Raw genomic sequence first — 18169 nt, forward strand, 5'->3', positions numbered from 1 at the left:
ACCTACCCAAAAATCACTATGAGAATTATTCCCCCCAGATGGTAATGATGACCCCATTTTTGGGGTCCTGGCTCACGGACTATTTATTGGCTGACTCTATTCAGGACTGTGATTGGCTAGTGAAACACATGACACATGTGCATAGCCCTATAAATAGGACCATGCACTTAAAAAAAAACATAAAAAAAAAAAAAAGTGAATCACCCATTGTGGACCATTGTTAATAAATAGCACCACCCACTTCAGAAATATGACTTTTCTTTAAGTGAACTTCCATCACTGTGATGACCACTGTGACCACACCGCCCACTTCACACTGGGTGTGATTTTTTATTGTTTCGGCCTGGCGAGAGAGTATGTTTTGCCCCCTGTCCGTCCGTCCGTCCGTCCGTCCGTCCGTCCGTGTGTCCGTCCGTCATTCTGTCTGTGTACAACTAATCTCCGGCACCGTTGGCTTGCTCGCAGTGAAACTGTGCACACACACTCCCTGGATGCCACAGCAGAACCTCTGCCCCACATTTTTCACATGGGCCTTTTATAGCGCCACCAGGAGGCCGATTTGTGCAAAACATATTTTTTGACAGTACTCCTACAGATTTTGTCCAAGAATCCTGCAAATCGGTACACAGTATCTCTATTGTCATTAAACGAAACAGGTATTTCAGATTTTTCATTTTCCATCCTGATTGGCTAAAAATGGCTTCCAAAGTTTGCAGGAGTGCTCCATTTTGAACAAAATGCCTCAAATGAACACAGCATGCCATTTCCTTGAAATTTTGCACGCATATTTCCACTATGCCGATGAAGAAATGCCACTTGAAAATTTTCAAATCAGCCTCATGGTGGCGCTATAACAGGCCGATTCGTGTTTCTACCTTTAACTGCACCGATCTGTGTAAAACTTTGTAAACGCACTCCCTAGAGGTCAAAGAAAAACCCTTGCCCTGCATTTTTCACATCTGCCTTTTATAGCGCCACCAGGAGGCCGACTTAAGTACAAAAAAAAAGAATCTATTACTCCTTCCGATTTTATCCAAATTTCACGCAAATCGTTACACCTGATCTCTATAGTCATGTGATCAAGACGGATGTGTTTGCTTTTTCATATTCCATCCTGATTGGCTAAGATTGACATCTAAAGTTTGCAGTAGTGGCTTATTGTTTTGAACAAAATGCCGCAAATCATGAACGCAGCATCCGATTGCGGTCAAACTTTGCACACACATTCACACTATGTTGAGGAGCAAATTCCAACCTTTTAACATTGGCCTGTTATAGCGCCACCAGCAGGTCTAATTTAGCAAAACACATTTTTGGAACAAAATGCCTCAAATCATGAATGCAGTGTCCGATTGCCATGCAAGGCCTAAGAAGAAATGCCACCCTTTTCACATTGGCCTATTATAGCGCCTCCAGGAGGCCACAATAACCTACCTGACCTGGCGGAGACCTGTGCTCCGAGGAGCACTTTTTCTAGTTTCTTAATATTATCCATTTTTGTATTGCCTTTATATTTCCTTTTTATGTACCGTTTGTGAAGCACTTTGTAAACCTGTTTTTGAAAAGTGCTATATAAATAAAGTGTATTATATCAGTACTGTGATGACACTTGTCTGACATCACTATACTAACACTGTGACATCAGACATCTGTGATAGGCTGTGATGCGTAATCTATGACACGCCTCAGTGGCCAGACAGGGTACTTAAAGTGAGTCCCCATAGTGATTGTATCCGTGGAGACAGTTATTTACCAACGGCTGTAACACTCAGTAGCAACAACAAGGAACGCAACCGGAAGTAAGCGTGCAAGTCAGAGAGGGATATAAGAAACAATTAGTTTTCTCAAGACAAGGTCCCAGCAATGCAGAGCTCAGAGGGAGGTTCCAACTACATGTCCAGCTCGGGCATATACGTGCCCACGTCCGCTCAGGCCCCTGTGGTACCAATACAGCATCAGTATTCAGTACCCATGGTGTACCCATATGTAGAAGGCGGGGAAGCGAGTTTCCCTAACACAGCATTCTCTACCTTCTACAATCCGGACGGCCAGCTGTATGGACAGGGTGTTGGTGCCTACTTTCAATCGCAGGCCGGGTCTCAAGTCACTACCAATGTGGTCTCCTCTGAAGTGGCAGTTGAAAACTGCCAAAGGTCCTTCAGGATTGAATCTCACAAAAGTACCCAGCACAACAGTCATCTGATTTGGTTACAGGATAACTTAGAGATCGCAAGGGAGGGGTGCCTGTCCAGATGCTCCTTGTATGACGACTACCAGCGCCACTGTCAGGAGCAGAACCTGGAGCCGGTCAATCCACCCTCCTTTGGCAAGCTCATTCGCTCTGTCTTCGTGGACATCAAGTCACGACGTCTCGGCACCAGAGGAAACTCTAAGTACCACTACTATGGCATTCGGGTGAAGCCCAACTCACCACTTAGCAAGCTGCAGGAGGACCCTCAGTACATGGTCGCAGGGCAGCAGCCTATCCACCAGGAGCAGAGAGTGACGGACTGCATGCCGGACCATCTGTCAGGTGGCTCTCAACACACCACCAACGCCAATACCCCAGAGCAGTTAGAAACAGCTCAGAGTCAGCACCACCGGCAGGTCATAAAAACACCTCCTGACCTGCCACTGTTTCCCACCCTTGACCACCTCTGCAGCCAGCCGCTTCTCAAGTGTGACATCAAGACGCTGCAGACACTCTACAGGAAGAACTGTATGGATATTCTGGATGTGGTGAAGAATCACCAGTTCCACTGCATCGAGAAGCTGTGGCAGAGCTTCTGGTACTCATCTAGTGACAGAGCCACTGCCATCCCCAACAGCAATGATGCCCTGGAGATTCCCAGAGACAACCTGGTGGCTCTATGTAAAAATGAAGATGTCAGAATGTGGATGAGGAGCTGTGACAGCATCCTTTATGAAGCTATGGTGGAGCTCCTCATCCCTAACGTGCTGTGCATTCCCAGTGATCTAATTCGGGACATCCGTCACTTTGCCAAGAGCGTGGAAGGCTGGATGACCACAGCCATGAGAGACTTTCCTCAAGAGGTGGTCTGCAGTAAGGTAGAGGTGGTCGGTGCCTTTTCCCGGATGCTGTGTCACTACACCAGAGTGAACCACCTGGCCCAGGAAGCCCGCGTCCAGCTCCAGAAGACCTCCACAATAAACACTATGCTCGTTGACCTCAACAAGGTCGACTTCACTAACATCCAGGAGCAAGCGTCGTGGGTGTGTCAGTGTGACGAGAGAGTTGTCCGGCACTTGGAGCAGAACTTCAAAGCGACCCTGCAGCAGCAGCAGCAGCACAGCTCCGGGGACGGGTGGGCTACCTGGCTAGATGGTGTGGTCTCCCAGGTCCTTAAGCCCCAGCAGGAAAACCGAAAATGTGTGGAGAACGCACGCCAGTTCCTGCTCAAATGGTCCTTCTACAGCTCCATGGTGATCAGGGACCTCACCCTGCACAGCGCGGCCACTTTGGGCACCTGCCACCTCGTCGGACTGTTCTACGATGAATACATGCTCTACCTAGTGGAGCGCTGTGTGGCCAAGGCCACCCGGCAAACGGCTATCGCTGTCATTGGAGAGTTCCATGACCTTAGATGCACCGGGACAAATAAAGACCCGTCCTTCTCCGATGACACGAGTGACCGTGGCAAACGGCTGTCGCTGTCATTGGGGAGTTCAATGACCTTAGATGCAGGGGACAATTAAAGACCCGTCCTTCTCCGATGACATGAGTGACCTTGGCAGCAATGCTGATGTGTCCCGAGGATCCGTCAAGAGACAGCTGTTGAATCTAGTAGCCTAACTAGCCCAGCCCAGCAACTATTCCTGCAGCAATAGGGTCTCTATAGTGCAGGGGTTCCCAAAACTCCCAAAAGAGAAGTTTTGTGTCTCCCCGGGACCCAAACATACAAAAACACAATTAATCACTTATGTCCTATCACTCCTTTGACCACGACCTATGACTCTTTTTTTTTACACATCCTATACTAAAATTGCCTTAAGGGAGGACCGGTCGGCCGGCCGGTAGTCAGACCATGTCGTCACGCTCCTTTCACCATGACTCGGCCATTAACATCTAAGGAGTTCCCAATGCAGCTATGCCCAAATATGGAGTGTGTTGTGTAACCTCAATGTGTCGTCATGGCATCTGGCGCAAACAAATCAGTCAGCTCCATATATGGGCACAAACGGGAGCATGCCCATATATGGGTATATACTGATGACATCAGGGATCTCCACATATGGGCGTAAAAGAGACAAGGACTGACAGATACAGAGATCTTAGAGAACCTCTCGTTTCTGAAATTATTTTGATTTTTTTTTTCCTGAAACAAATGTGACCTTTTGTTTCATACGTATATATATATATATATATATATATATATATATATATATATATATATATATATATATATATATAAAATAAAAAATTGAAATAACCGTTTGATACAAAGTCTTGTCTCTGACAGTGTACAAAGGGAACCAAAACGTGGTTCCATTTGTGCCGTACGGGTCCATTTGGTTAGTTGGGAACCCCCTTGAACCACTTCAAAGACCCCTGGGGTTTCCCCGGACCCCACTTTGAGAACCACTGATTTAGGGGTTCAGTGTCTTACAGGAACAATCACTTGCCGTCACTAATACTGACGGCAATACTATAAGATGTCACCATTTATGTAAATTATGATATTATGAAACATACATTAACCACTTTAGGCCTTTTTATACATAGGCTATTTGAAAATAGCCGATATACAAGCTCACAACGCGTCGCATCGCGACGCGTTGTGAGCATGTAGATCTGCTATTTTCAAACATTTTAGTACTTTTACTTTTGGTACTTCAAGTACATTTTGATGCCAATACTTTTGTACTTTTACTCAAGTAATATTTTAATTCTGGATTTTTACTTGTAACTGAGTATTTCTATATTGCAGTATTGGTACTTTTACTTAAGTATAGAATTTGAGTACTTTTTCCGCCACTGCTACTCACTCTGTCTCAGAGGATGGCTGTGACAGTTCCTACCAGTGGTAGGCAGGTTTGGCATTCTTTTTTTTTAATGCAAGAACAATGGCATTCACCGCTATTTGGGTAAGACTGATGTCATGTTGGTGCTGCAACAAGCAGTGGATGTTCCTGCAGTACTATGATGTCATCAATATGATGTCAGTCAACTCCAAATTTGGGCAAAAACTGTGGACACACATACAGGACAGGACAGACACACATACAATGATTTATTTTATATAGATGTACTATTGCGATGCCCATTGGAACTCATGTCCTGTCGGTTACGCAATAACCATATAGTACTTGCTGGCCTCTGTGATACACATGCTTAAGCTGATTGGCCGGACGGTTCTCGGGATACGCCGAATCACAGATATGCACACTGACACGCCCTCGAGATTTGTAGAATTCATTCATATTAGTCATACTATAATAGTAATAATAAGAAAGAAAGGTTCATATTAGTAATACTATAATGGTAATAATAAGAAAAAAAGGTTCACATTAGTAATAATACTATAATAGTAATAATAACAAGTAAAAAAGGTATCGCAGTTTGGCGATACCACATGCGATTCGCTAAGAGGCGCAACGTCATGACTCGATGGACAGACTGAGTACTTAAACTGCACACCACTTCAATTAGACCATGGTTTCAGAGTGTGGTAGCCTTCAGCAGTCACTTATTTTCAGTGGAAATCCATGGCAGCAGATTCCTCCCTCCTCGATTCTGGGTTGGAGTATCAGCCACAAGAGGAGCTCTACCAGCAGTTGCTGTTACAGACGAGGGGAAAGACAAAAAGTGAAAACCCAGACCCCACAGTGATCCGACCACATCCTGGTATGTGTGTCAAAACCCGATCCCAGCCAGACAATCAGAAGATCTTTATCAACATATGTCAGTCAACCTCAATCCCTCCCCCTCTGGAACTCTCAGGGGAGGAGCTTGTGGAGCTCCTCAAATCAGAGGACCCCATCAACTACCGATTTCCCATGAGCCTTGGCGAGCCGCACACAGAGATCGACAACAGTTCCTTGGGTTGTACAGCCTATGACGTTGTCATCAACCAAGATTTCTTCGAGAAGTGCCAGAAGGATTCTCTGTTTCTGCATTTCCTCATCCTGGTATCCTTAGCGGGGTTAGAGAAGAAATACAACTTGGAGCTCAGCAGAGACTGGAAGGTTCTGAGGAACAGGAAGTTATTTGGCTCTGTGAGCGAGCAGAACATCCGCACCAAGAGCCGACCTGACATCGAAGAACTACCTCCCCAGGATGCTCCTCCCGTCCCGGCCAAAAGACCCGAGTTCAGTTTGCTAGTGGAGCCCCCTGTTGGCGAACCAGAGTACCTCATCGCTGAGATACAACTACCTGGGGTGTCGTCATGCACTTGTCTGATCCTGGATGTCGGTGAGGATCGTCTTGTTCTATCGGCTCGTCCTTCTCTCTTTCACCTGGACGTCTTCCATCCTCTCCTCATTGACCAGGAGAACAGCCTGGCCCAGTACAACACACACACACAGATTCTGACAGTTACCATGCCTGTTGTGTCTTCATGAAGTCTGATTATTTACTGTTTTATGTATATATCTTTTTTTTACCCCAATTTAGTCATTTGTGTGCACTGAGGAGCCCTCACCGGGAGGACGAACTCCTGCCCCACGTACGTGCAGTGACAAATATCAACTAACCCTTCCGCCTGGCTCATCTCCCCCGAACACGGTTCTATGCTAACACAATTGTGTTAGCATAGAACCTCGACAAAGCCGGATGCAACACAATGGATTTGAACCCCAACCTCCGCGGTGGTGGGCAGGCACTTTACCACTGTGCCACGCGAGCGCCCTTACTATTATCATATTAATGTGTTAACTTTTCAGGGTAAATAAAGGCGATTTTTTTGTCAGACTGTTGTCATTTATTTTCAAACTACTGAATCGACAGCAACATATTTTATTTTTGTTTGAACACGGCTGATCACTTCTTTGAAGCTACAGTACTAGACCGGTTCCTGTTGGGAGCGATGCAAGTCGGGAACGATGCATGTTGGAAATGCATGGCCTACCCACCCAGTTATGCAATACCTGTTGTACCTGTCTGTCTGTCTGTGTAACTTTTATGCACATATATGGAGATTTCTGTATCTGTCTGTGCCTTTTAAGTCCATTTATGGAGTTCTGTGTTAGGCATGCCTAAATATGGAGTTCCCTGATGTCATATTGAAGAGATCTGGGAACCCCATGTATGGGGATTTTTTTTTTGGAGATCCGCTTAGCCGACGACTTCCCACTATACGCATGCCGAGTTTGTGGGACGGGCTGTCTGTGTACCTTTTGTGCTCATGTATGGTGATCTCTGTATCTGTATGTCTGTCTGTCTGTGACCCTTCTATTGCCCATATATAGAGATCTCTGTATCTGTCTGTCCTTGTCCCTTCTACGCCCATATATGGAGGACAGACGCACAGAGATATTGTGCCTTTATAGTTGGATTAGATGAGCAATACCATGGTTATGTGACACATGCTACAGGGTTGAACTCATAACTGAAATGTATGTAAAGAAATGTGAAAATATTCACATTTTGTGAATTCATAATGAATTAAGTCCTTCCAATCCATCAAATTTGGCAAGACTGACATCAGCAATATGATCTCATCAACGTGATGGCAGAGATTCAGAAGGAAGCCACACCATTATTAGACCCTGTCTTGTTTACCCATGCATTTGGCAAAACTGCACCAATGTGTGGAGACGGTTTACCTCTTCTTTCTTCAGAGTTGCTCCCCCGATGAGCCTTGTGTACATCATATACACCTGGGGGAACCATGTCCACCAACAAAGCAAGAGGAAGAATCCAGCTGACTTTGAGAATGATCAATGAACTGCCATCCTCCTACTTTGATTGTTGGGCAAACAGTGTTGTTATTTTATTATTATTATTGTCCGTCTGTTTGTTTCTCTCTCCCCTCCCACTCTTTCTATATTATTTTAAAGAATTATAAATCATATACAAACTAGAAAAAGTGTCAGGTCAGGAAGGTTATTGTGGGCCAGCAATGTTTGGAATTGGCCAATCAGGATGGAATATAAGAAAGCGGACAGAACCATCTTGCTCACTTGACTGTACAGATAATGTGTACCGATTTGCATGATGTTTGGACAAACTTTGTAGGAGTAATATAATGTAGTGGATAAAATTCATTACACAGTCATTGTGGTATTGATTAATTGAATGTATTAGTAGATGCAACAATCATCACCTGTTCTTCCTTGTTAAACTCCTCTCCCTGACAAATTCCTTTACAAACAGTCGACTCATGCAAACCTATTTCAAACATACTGACTCTGGGTGAGTCAGTTATAGAATAGAGCCTATGTAAGGAGTGACCATCTGTTGTTACCTCTTGTGTACTTCTCCTGATTGTATAAATATGTGTAAGACATTGGTGTTGGGGAGTGATGGGGGAAGCCCTGGAGGGAGACACTAGTCTCTCTCTGCTGTGATGAGATCTACAATAAACATGGAGTTTGGTTCCTGACAACTGAGTCCTGCATCTTCCTGATCTGTTTATTTTACATAAAGTAACATGTAAAAGCTGCCATTACAATTGGCGCTGTGAGCAGGGTGGATGCTTTGCTGTTATAGCAAACACTCCACTTAGAATCTTAAGAAGATGGGAGCAAAACCGAGCAGAAAGAAAATGCAGCGACAACTCGACGACCAACAGAAGGCCTTGGAAGATCAACTTGACAAAGCGAAGAGAATGCAACAACAACTCAATGACCAGCGTGACAAAGCTAAGAGGGCCGCAACGCTACAGCAAGAACAACTCAACGACCAACGGAAAGAAGTGACATTACTGCGAGAACACCTTGACAGAACTATGGTGACATTAGCAGATCTACAAGCCAATACTTCTCCTGATGACTACAATGTGAGGCAGAAGGAGCCAAACTGCAGGAGAGACACACAACTGACTGCTACTACACCCAAGGAACACCCAGATGTCACAGCGACGCTCTGTCCAAGTAACCTATTCCCATTAATTCCATATCCAAACCCTCAACCCCGTCCGGGGGCTGGGGCACAGCAAGCAGAGATAGATGCGTACTCTGCAACAGTACATGTTCAGCGAAACTGGACACCTGATGAATTCAATGACATTGTGAAGGACCTTCCAGACCCCAGAATTGATGTGGTACGCTGGTGTGAGGCTGTGTTAGATTTGATTGAGATGTACGAGCCATCGGCAAGAGAGCTGGAATTAGTATTTCACAAAGTCTTTGGATTAAGGTGGCTACGTCTCAGGGGAAACTTTGATGTGACTGGAGAAAGAGATGACATCATCACTGGACAGCTGCAGAATCGAGATGGTCTTTTTGACAGGGTGAAAGCAGCTTTTCCAGTATGTACTGATTGGCCGAAAATTCACAGCACTAAGCAATGGGCTGATGAAACCTGTGACGCCTACAGAAATAGAATGGAGGACTGCTTTCAGAAGCATTGTGGTGTGACACAAGAGAACCCGGCTTACAGTGACTTGTTAAAAACTGCCGTGATCAATGGCTTGCGCCCGTCCATCCATAACCGGGTTATGACTTCCTGTATTGGATGGGAAAGTCGGAACCTCACTGAGGTGTGGGGACATGCACAGCACGCTGAGAGGTACATGCTCTCACAAGAAGACGGGAGGAAGAAGAAAATGGAAAGAGCACAGTTGATGTTCTATGAGAACCACCGGCAGCCACCACAGGGAGAACAACAGCAGCAACCAAATCAGGAGTCACATAGGAAGAAAAGGAGCCGTGAATGGAGGCAAAGAAGAGGAGGAAACAGTGAGCCATATGACATAGCGGTCTTATGTCATTACTGTGCCTCAGATGACCACATGGAGAGGGAGTGTCCTGTCAAAAGGAGGGCATGGCTGCACCAGCAGCACCCAGACCAGGATCACGAACAATATGGTGCAGGGTCTGTTCCATGCAACTATGGGCCAGGTGGAAATGCTGTGGCCAACTATCCAGAACGGGGTGGACCACATCCACTGCCTTGCCCCACGTCGGGCTCCGCGGACTCCTTGGCAAGATGGACCAGGTGACAATGTTAATACAACAGGCACCAATCTACTACATGCGGAGCAGGCCACACACATAAAAGGTTCATGTCCTGAGTTAAAACGGTTTAATTTACTTTGCAAGTTCTATTCATTGTCATACTAAAAATAGAGAGTGATAAAATTTGAGATAACCTCCTTAAAAAATTGCAGTACAGTCCGAGCCAAAATTTAAAATTATATTCTACTAAATTAATGCAAGAAAAATATTGTTTAATGGTACTTCCTTAAAAATCGCAGTACAATCCGATCCAAAATTGAGAATTATATTCTACTAATTAATGTAAGAACAATTTTGTTTAATGGTGGGGTAATATGCATAAAAGAAAAGACAATAATGTCATAGAACTTGAGTAAGTCAGTATTGTAATCTATTTCCACACACATGAACTAAATAGTTCACTCATCAGTCTGGTTCCCCCACTTTCTTTCCTCTCCCCAGAATAGCTGACAGGGGGGAAGGGGGGTGGCAGGTGATAGGGGCCGTGTGTGTCTGTGTGTGAGTGAGATAGACCAAACACTGAAACAGGAATACATTTGAGTTTTAAAATATATCAAAGTAATTATGCAAAATGTAGTGTTTCAAGGCGCTAAATCAATAATGTGATACGGGTAATTTATGATGGCCTTTTTACAAGGAAGTTAAAACAGATTTTATTTGTCTCCAGTCCACTTATTCTGCTCTTGCTAGATAAATGTTAAGTAAAACTAGGATTAAAATAAACACACGTGTAGACAAATTCCCATGTGGCAAGAAATTTTACATAATTCTATATTTTTTATTCCATGTAGTGAAAATGCCCGAGTGAAGAAAATTCCATGCTGTGTTGATAATGCCATACGTGATGAAAAATCCATTCGGTAGCAAATTCCACGTGTTGATATAATTTAAAATAAAAGAACTAAAAAATGTAATAATAATCCGTAGGCTAGAACTTATGGTTATCAAGCAAATTGTTACAGCAATTTTTGAGTGATTGATGGAGATAGTATAAAGACAGGTTAAACTGTACCTCGGTTGAGTATTACATTTTACTGTATAGCAAAAAGTTTGTGTGCAGCTTTCCGGATCATGGGTCCGGCCGATGGTTTCTGCAGAACCATTGGTCAGTCCATTATTCTATGAAAGTAGGCTACTCACAAACTATGGGGGGTCAGGGAACATTTATTTCCGACCATTATTTGACCATTGGTCAGTCCATTATTTCCTAAAAGTTACTTACAAACTTTGGGGGGTAAGGGAACATTTTTATTAAGGGAACATTTTTATTAAAATTGTATTAAATTAAATTAAATACATTTTCGATTGAGGACTTTTATGTCAACAAGATCATATGGAGTCTAAAACAGAGACCGGTAACAGGCCGAGATTCTATTTTTCAAAGGGTCAATTACCTGCCTGATGGGTACATTTGGGTCTTAACTAGCTACTAAATAGGTAATACAATAAAGCTATGAGGTTTGTAGTTGATAGGGATCAAAGTTTATATTTTCTATTTGTATGTAACTCACATTGTGTTTTTACTTGTATTAATCATGAAATGTGCTTGCCTTCTAACACAAGTACTCGCTTCCTTAAACATATTGTATTTTGACCTATGTGCAGATTAGATCAGCTGCGTCTTCTGGTGTATATGTATTACTTTATTAGACACTGAGCAAACAGGAACCTGTTAGTTCCTCTTTATGATATGTTATGAAACCACATGATGAATTAAAGGTGTCGCACGGAGAAGAGAGGTCAGAAGGTTTTTGGGTCTAGGAGAAGGCTAGACTGATCTCTCCGTGCAGCACGTAAAATTGATGAGCGCCATTGAGTCCGTCTGTCTTTGATTCATGTGTTGTCGTCTGACTGAACAAAGTGAGGTGTTTCATCAATAAAATACCACACATAATTGGTCCTTCGTTGCCGGATGCCAATATCGTCGTTGGAGAAGAACAAGGGGAAGACACGCCGAAAGTCTGTCGACAGCCGGGATCGAGCCGATCCTGTCAAAGTCCTGGGACGTGAATTCGTGACCAGGCCGGTGCCTTAGATGTCCAACCCTTTTCTCTTCATAGACGATTGACGGCATCCAGACCCAACCATTGACCTAAAGACAAACGGTAAGGAACGGTTACTCCACCGATTAAGGAGGTTTTTGACAGGTTTACTCCACCTTGAAGGAGAAAGAGTAGTGGTTTCTCCGCCCTGAGGAGGTTTCTGTTAAATACAGAATAGAAGTGTGTTGATTGAGTAATTTACAAATGTTTTGTATTAATGTAGCCTTGGTTACACTTCTCATTATAATTGTTGTTGCTCTTGCAATCGTTATCTCATTTCTTTAATTGAGTGATTTACAAATGTCTACCTGTGAGGATGTGATAGTTGTTACATGTCTCCTAGAGCTTGGTGTTACTTTTGTGCTCATGTACTGATTTCCTCCTTGTTATTGTGACCAGACGATTGTATGGTATAGCCACGAACCGCAGTATTGATACAAACTCTGTGGCCAATTGAAGTACACGAGAATGGTGAATTAAGAATATTAATTAAAACAACATATCTTTTGAATAAAAAATGGGAACTGGGAAAAGTAAGTCTGCCCTTAGTGGGGATGTTAAATACATGGAAAGCCATAGTGCGGGCAGCACTAAGTATTTCAAGCAATGGTGCAAAGAATATGGTTTCACAGGAAAATTAACTCTTGTCGGCTGTGGAAAGTTGATGGAAAATTTGAGAGCCGCAACAGCAGGAAAGAAAGGAAAAGAGAGAAAAGATTTGGAGGAACAGCTAAAAGTAGCTGCATTGTGGTTAGCACAGGCAAAAAAGAGAGCAGAAGGAAAAAACTCAAGTACTGTTGCAGTGTCAGTAAGCACAGCAGCGAAGAAAAGTTGGCAGAAAGTGAGTGAGGATGACGAGACAGGAGCGTGCGTAGCGCGCAGAGAGAGAGAGAGACAGTTGGAGGGAGAAGCTGTCACACGCAGAGAGAGAGAAAGACAGTTGGAGGAAGAGAATGATGAGAGAGAGAGAGAAATTAAAAGAAAAGAGGACAGCGACAGAAAAGAAAGAGAGACCCGTGCTAGGGAAAAAATAGAGAAAGAATTGGCTAAAGCAGAGAAGAGTGGGCAGTTTAGTCCACCCGTAACCCGATCACAAACAAAATCACTGTACCCCGATCTTAGCATGTTAAGTATGGGGGCGGAAGGGTTAGCAGGGGGGCAGATATTCCCTATGATTGAAGTGGCAAATCCTCATTTTGGCGTAGCTATAGGTGAAGGAGCACCAGATGCAGCACAAACCATATCTGTATATCGCCCATGGACAGCTGAAGACTGTAGAAAAGCATGTGAAGGGCTCACCCCATACAAACAGGACGCAACACAGTTTTGCATTGATCACGCAGCGCTAGTGCTTGCATTCAAGTTGAATGGGCTTGAGGTCCTTAGAACATTCTTGAACATTTTTGGGCATGAGTGGGGAAGAGTGAAGGGAGCGTTCACAGGGGTTAATGCAGCAGTTCCCCCAGCCGCCCTGGTGGTAGGAGTACAGGACTTAGTGAATCAAACCGACGCTGTTTATGTCGACATCCGCAGAGTATTTGCACAGCGTCCAGATTACACCAAGATAGCAGGATGTAGACAGGATGAGAAGGAAAGTGTGCAAAACTACAGGGTTAAGCTAGAAGAGTGTTTCAGAGCCAATAGTGGGATCCCATACGACGCTCAGGAAGCGTCCCCTTACCAACAACAGCTTAAATTGGCCCTCATGAATGGTTTTGGGCCAGGCATAGCAGAATTTATCAAAAAGCATAATGTCCATTACCGAACAGGTTCAGTACAGGAGTGTATGAATTATGCAGAGCACGCAGCCAGTCACATCAATGAGAAGAAAAAGAAAAAGATATCAGCATTTGTGGCCGCAGAGGGGGGAGATGGAGAGGTATACTTCATAGGAGGAGAGAGAGGCAGAGGGGGTTTTGGGGGCCGGGGAAGAGGCAGAGGCCGTGGAGGTAGAAGTGAGAACAGGAAGTTTTTGTGTTACCGGTGCGGGGAAGAGGGACACATGGCTAGGAACTGTAGGTCAGATCAGCCACTGACAAGAGAGGGGGGAAAGCAGTATGAGCGAAAGGATGACAGACAGCGCCCCTCAGCACCTAAGAACTCAGATTGGTCCCAAGAGTGACTAGACGTAGAAGACACAGAAAGCACAGAGAGAATACATCATGTAGATTTGTCCGAGGTCTTTTTAACTATTAGGAACCTAAATATTAAACCCACCCGTGTGTTGACAATTAATGGTGTAAAAATTAACTTTTTGTGTGACAGTGGAGCAGATTCATCAGTCTTAAAAGAAGAAGTCTCTAACATGTGGCCCCAGACTAGCACCATATTTGTTAAATCAGCCAATGGTCATTTAGATCAAAGACCAGTTTCTAAACCTCTCACAGTCAGGGATGATGCAACAGGTATCACCACTAGCCTGCCTTTTGTCTACATTAAAAATTGTCCAGTGAACCTCCTAGGACGAGATGGCATGGAAAAGTTAAAATTAAGTCTAGTACCAGTCACGGGGGGCATGAGATCAGTGGGGCCGGGGCAGAAAATAGAAGATCAAATATTTGTTTCACAGGCCATAGGTGAGCCTCGCTACTACTGGACTTTAGATATGCCCCGACAAGACCTGACTAACACAGCACAGCAGCTACTGAGCATGATTACACCACGTGACGGACAGACCTTAATGGCCCCAGAAGACTTACACATGACTATGAGATACAAGAAAACCCCCGGGCCTGACAAAGAATATGATAACATGGTGAACCGTTTAGGACCACAGAGAGTAGTGTTCAAAACATTATATGAGGACTCAGATGGGAGTGTGGTGGTGAGTGTAGGGGTCCCTGCAGAAACTAGTGCATTAATGAGAAGTTCACAAATACCCCATGTATCTATAGCACGAGGCCTAGGAACCTCATGGAAAAGGTTAGGTCAGCTAGCAGTACTGGGGGACCGTACAACTGACTGGACGGACGACACAGGAGGGTGGCAGCATAGTGGGGGGCTCAGACGACGACATTTAGGGTTTACTATAGTTATGACCCCACGAGCCCATCTAGAAGACTATAATCAAGCCTGATGTTTTTGAGTGAAGAGGCCATTAAGGCCCTGGAGGAGGTCCCAAACTGTGTGTGGTCAAAAGGGAAAAGTGACGTGGGACGAATGGTTACTGCTCAACCAGTACGAATTAGGCCAAAAACTAACTATAGGCCAAACAAGAAACAGTACGCCTTAAAAGAAGATGCTAAGATAGGCATTAAGCCAGTAATTAGTGAAATGGTTAAAGCTGGTATATTACGTAAGTGTCCAAATGCATCATGTAACTCTCCTATTTTTCCTGTAAGAAAGGCAGATAACAAATCATGGAGAATGATACAGGATTTAAGAGCTGTAAATGAAGCCGTGGAGAGCACCGCACCTACTGTCCCAGACCCACACACACTTATGAATAGCCTCAGAGCAAATATGGCATGGTTTAGCGTCGTAGATCTCAGTAACGCATTTCACTCGATTCCTGTCGAGGAGGGGTCACAAGGGTGGTTTGGATTCACACATGAGGGGACAAAATACACCTTTACTAGACTTCCTCAAGGATACGTAGATAGTCCTACAATCTTCTCACGAGAAATGGCTAACTGCTTATCTACTCTAGATATACCAACATCGTCTCAAATCCTTGTTTACGTAGATGACATTCTAGTGGCCTCACCCACAAAGGATGAGTGCACCAGGGTGACAGTTCAATTATTAACTCATCTAGCCAGGACAGGGAACAAGGTCTCCAGAGAGAAACTGCAATTTGTGCAAAGGGAAGTGATCTTTTTGGGTCACAGTCTGGATCATGAGGGGAGACGAATTCACTCAGACAGAAAGCAGACAGTACTTAATGCACCTAAGCCAACGACAAAAAAACAAATGATGCAATTTTTAGGCCTGACTAATTATTGTAGAGCGTGGGTGCCTGACTATGCTGCACTGACGCAGCCTTTATTAGATACTATTTATTTTGAGAACGATCTAACCATGACAGGAAAAATTCAATGGACAAAAGAAGCAGACGTGGCATTTGAACTTACTAAACAATGTTTAGTGAGCTCATCTGTCCTAGCACTACCAGACTATGACAAACCATTTGTGCAGACAGTGGACTGTAAAGGAGGTTTTATGACCTCAGTATTGACACAAAAACATGGGTTAAAACTGAGGCCAATAGGGTTCTTTTCAAAAAGGCTAGATCCAGTCTCACTAGCGCTCCCTATATGTGTACAGGCCGTATGCGCGGCCGCTATGTCGGTACACAGCACGGCGGAAATAGTTTTATTTCACCCACTTACACTGATGGTACCACACGCAGTCTCCATGCTGTTAAACGAGACAAAAATGGCATTCTTATCTCCAGCACGATATCTAGCACTGACAGCCACACTCATGTCACAGGCACACATCACCATTAAAAGATGCACCATTCTGAACCCAGCCACATTATTGCCCACACCAGAAGACGGAACACCACACTGTTGCAAAGAGGAAACAGAGAAAACATGCAAACCACGTCCTGATTTGAAAGATACACAATTAGATATAGGGGAAACATGGTTCGTTGACGGTTCATGTTCAAGGTCGCTCACAGGTCAGAATCAGACAGGCTTCGCTGTGGTCACAGATAAAGAGGTAGTGAAAGCGGGCCAACTCCCACACACATTCTCAGCACAGGCAGCCGAGTTAGTAGCCTTGACAGAGGCATGCAGAACTGCAGAAGGCAGAGATGTCACAATATATACAGACAGCCAGTATGCGCACTCAACAATACATGTTTTTGCAGCACAGTGGGCTAGACGAGGTATGAAGACATCTACGGGAAAGCCCGTGACACATGCACGCCTACTGACTGAACTCTTACAAGCAGTTTTATTACCACGCACATTGGCTATATGTAAATGTGCAGCACATACAAGCTCCAAAGACAGAATATCACTAGGGAACGCTTTTGCGGACATAGTGGCAAAGCAAGCAGCGGTGGGGAAATTTGGGTTTTGTGGCTTACTAGAAAACAACCAAGAGGTACCACAGCCAATACCATTAGAAGTACTACGAGACATGCAAAACAATGCTCCTGAAAAAGAAAAAAGGAAGTGGTTAACCGATGGTGCACTTACAGGTTCAGACGGATTATATAGAGTACAAGATAAGCTCGTGCTCCCGACTAGCTTATACAAAACAGCAGCCCATTTGAGCCATGGGCCTTGCCATGTCTCAACAGGGGGAATGATCGGGATTATCAGTCAATATTTCCACACATATAATTACACTAAATTTTCAAAATTATTTTGTAGAGCATGCATAGTGTGTTGTAGGCACAATTCACAAGGTAATGAAAGACCAAAGAGGGGGAAGTTCCCCCTCCCCTCATTTCCATTCGAATACCTACACATGGATTTTATTGAATTGACACCAAGCAAGGGATATAAATACTGTTTAGTCCTAATATGTCCCTTCTCAAAATGGGTTGAAGTAATTCCAGCTAGAAGTGCAGACGCCATCACAGTGGCAAAGGCCATCTGTAAGGTCATAATTCCTAACAGAGGGATTCCGGTAATAATTTACAGTGACAATGGAAGCCATTTTGTAAACTCAGTTGTCTCTCTCATGGCAAAACATTTAGGCATCCAATTAAAAAATCATTGTGCATATCACCCACAGAGCGCTGGCTTGGTCGAAAGAACCAATTTCACGGTAAAAAATAGACTAACAAAAACCATGGAAGAAACAGACAGATCATGGTTAGAATGTGTAACATTGGTAGAGATGTATATGAGAATAACACCCACAGCCCAAGGCTTATCACCATTTGAGATAGTGACAGGAAGACAATTCAGACTGCCAATAGTGGACTGTGTGCAAGAGGTAGAAGATGCAGGGGCAGAAAACACATTAGCAGACTGGATGAGCCAGTTGTTCAAAAGCAATGAAATAGCTCGAACAAATAAACT

At 44.1% G+C, this 18169-nt stretch overlaps 2 protein-coding genes across 2 annotated transcripts; both read left to right on the plus strand.

Annotated features, from left to right (window-relative positions):
* Positions 1-1863: 1863 nt before the first annotated feature.
* LOC308104410 (DNA-binding protein RFX2-like) lies at positions 1864-3717 on the plus strand (the record flags this gene model as incomplete). The annotated part of the gene is made up of 1 exon (XM_080454817.1): positions 1864-3717. One exon carries the CDS (start codon positions 1864-1866, stop codon positions 3715-3717), a length of 1854 nt encoding a protein of 617 aa, XP_080310943.1.
* A 2010-nt stretch (positions 3718-5727) lies between these two features.
* On the plus strand, positions 5728-6582 carry LOC308105319 (PIH1 domain-containing protein 1-like; the record flags this gene model as incomplete). The annotated part of the gene is made up of 1 exon (XM_080455976.1): positions 5728-6582. The coding sequence occupies one exon, from the start codon at positions 5728-5730 to the stop codon at positions 6580-6582; it is 855 nt and encodes a 284-aa protein (XP_080312102.1).
* Positions 6583-18169: the final 11587 nt, after the last annotated feature.

The sequence above is a fragment of the Gymnoscopelus braueri genome, assembly GCF_963280865.1.
Source record: "Gymnoscopelus braueri genome assembly, chromosome: 17".
NCBI lineage: Eukaryota > Metazoa > Chordata > Actinopteri > Myctophiformes > Myctophidae > Gymnoscopelus > Gymnoscopelus braueri.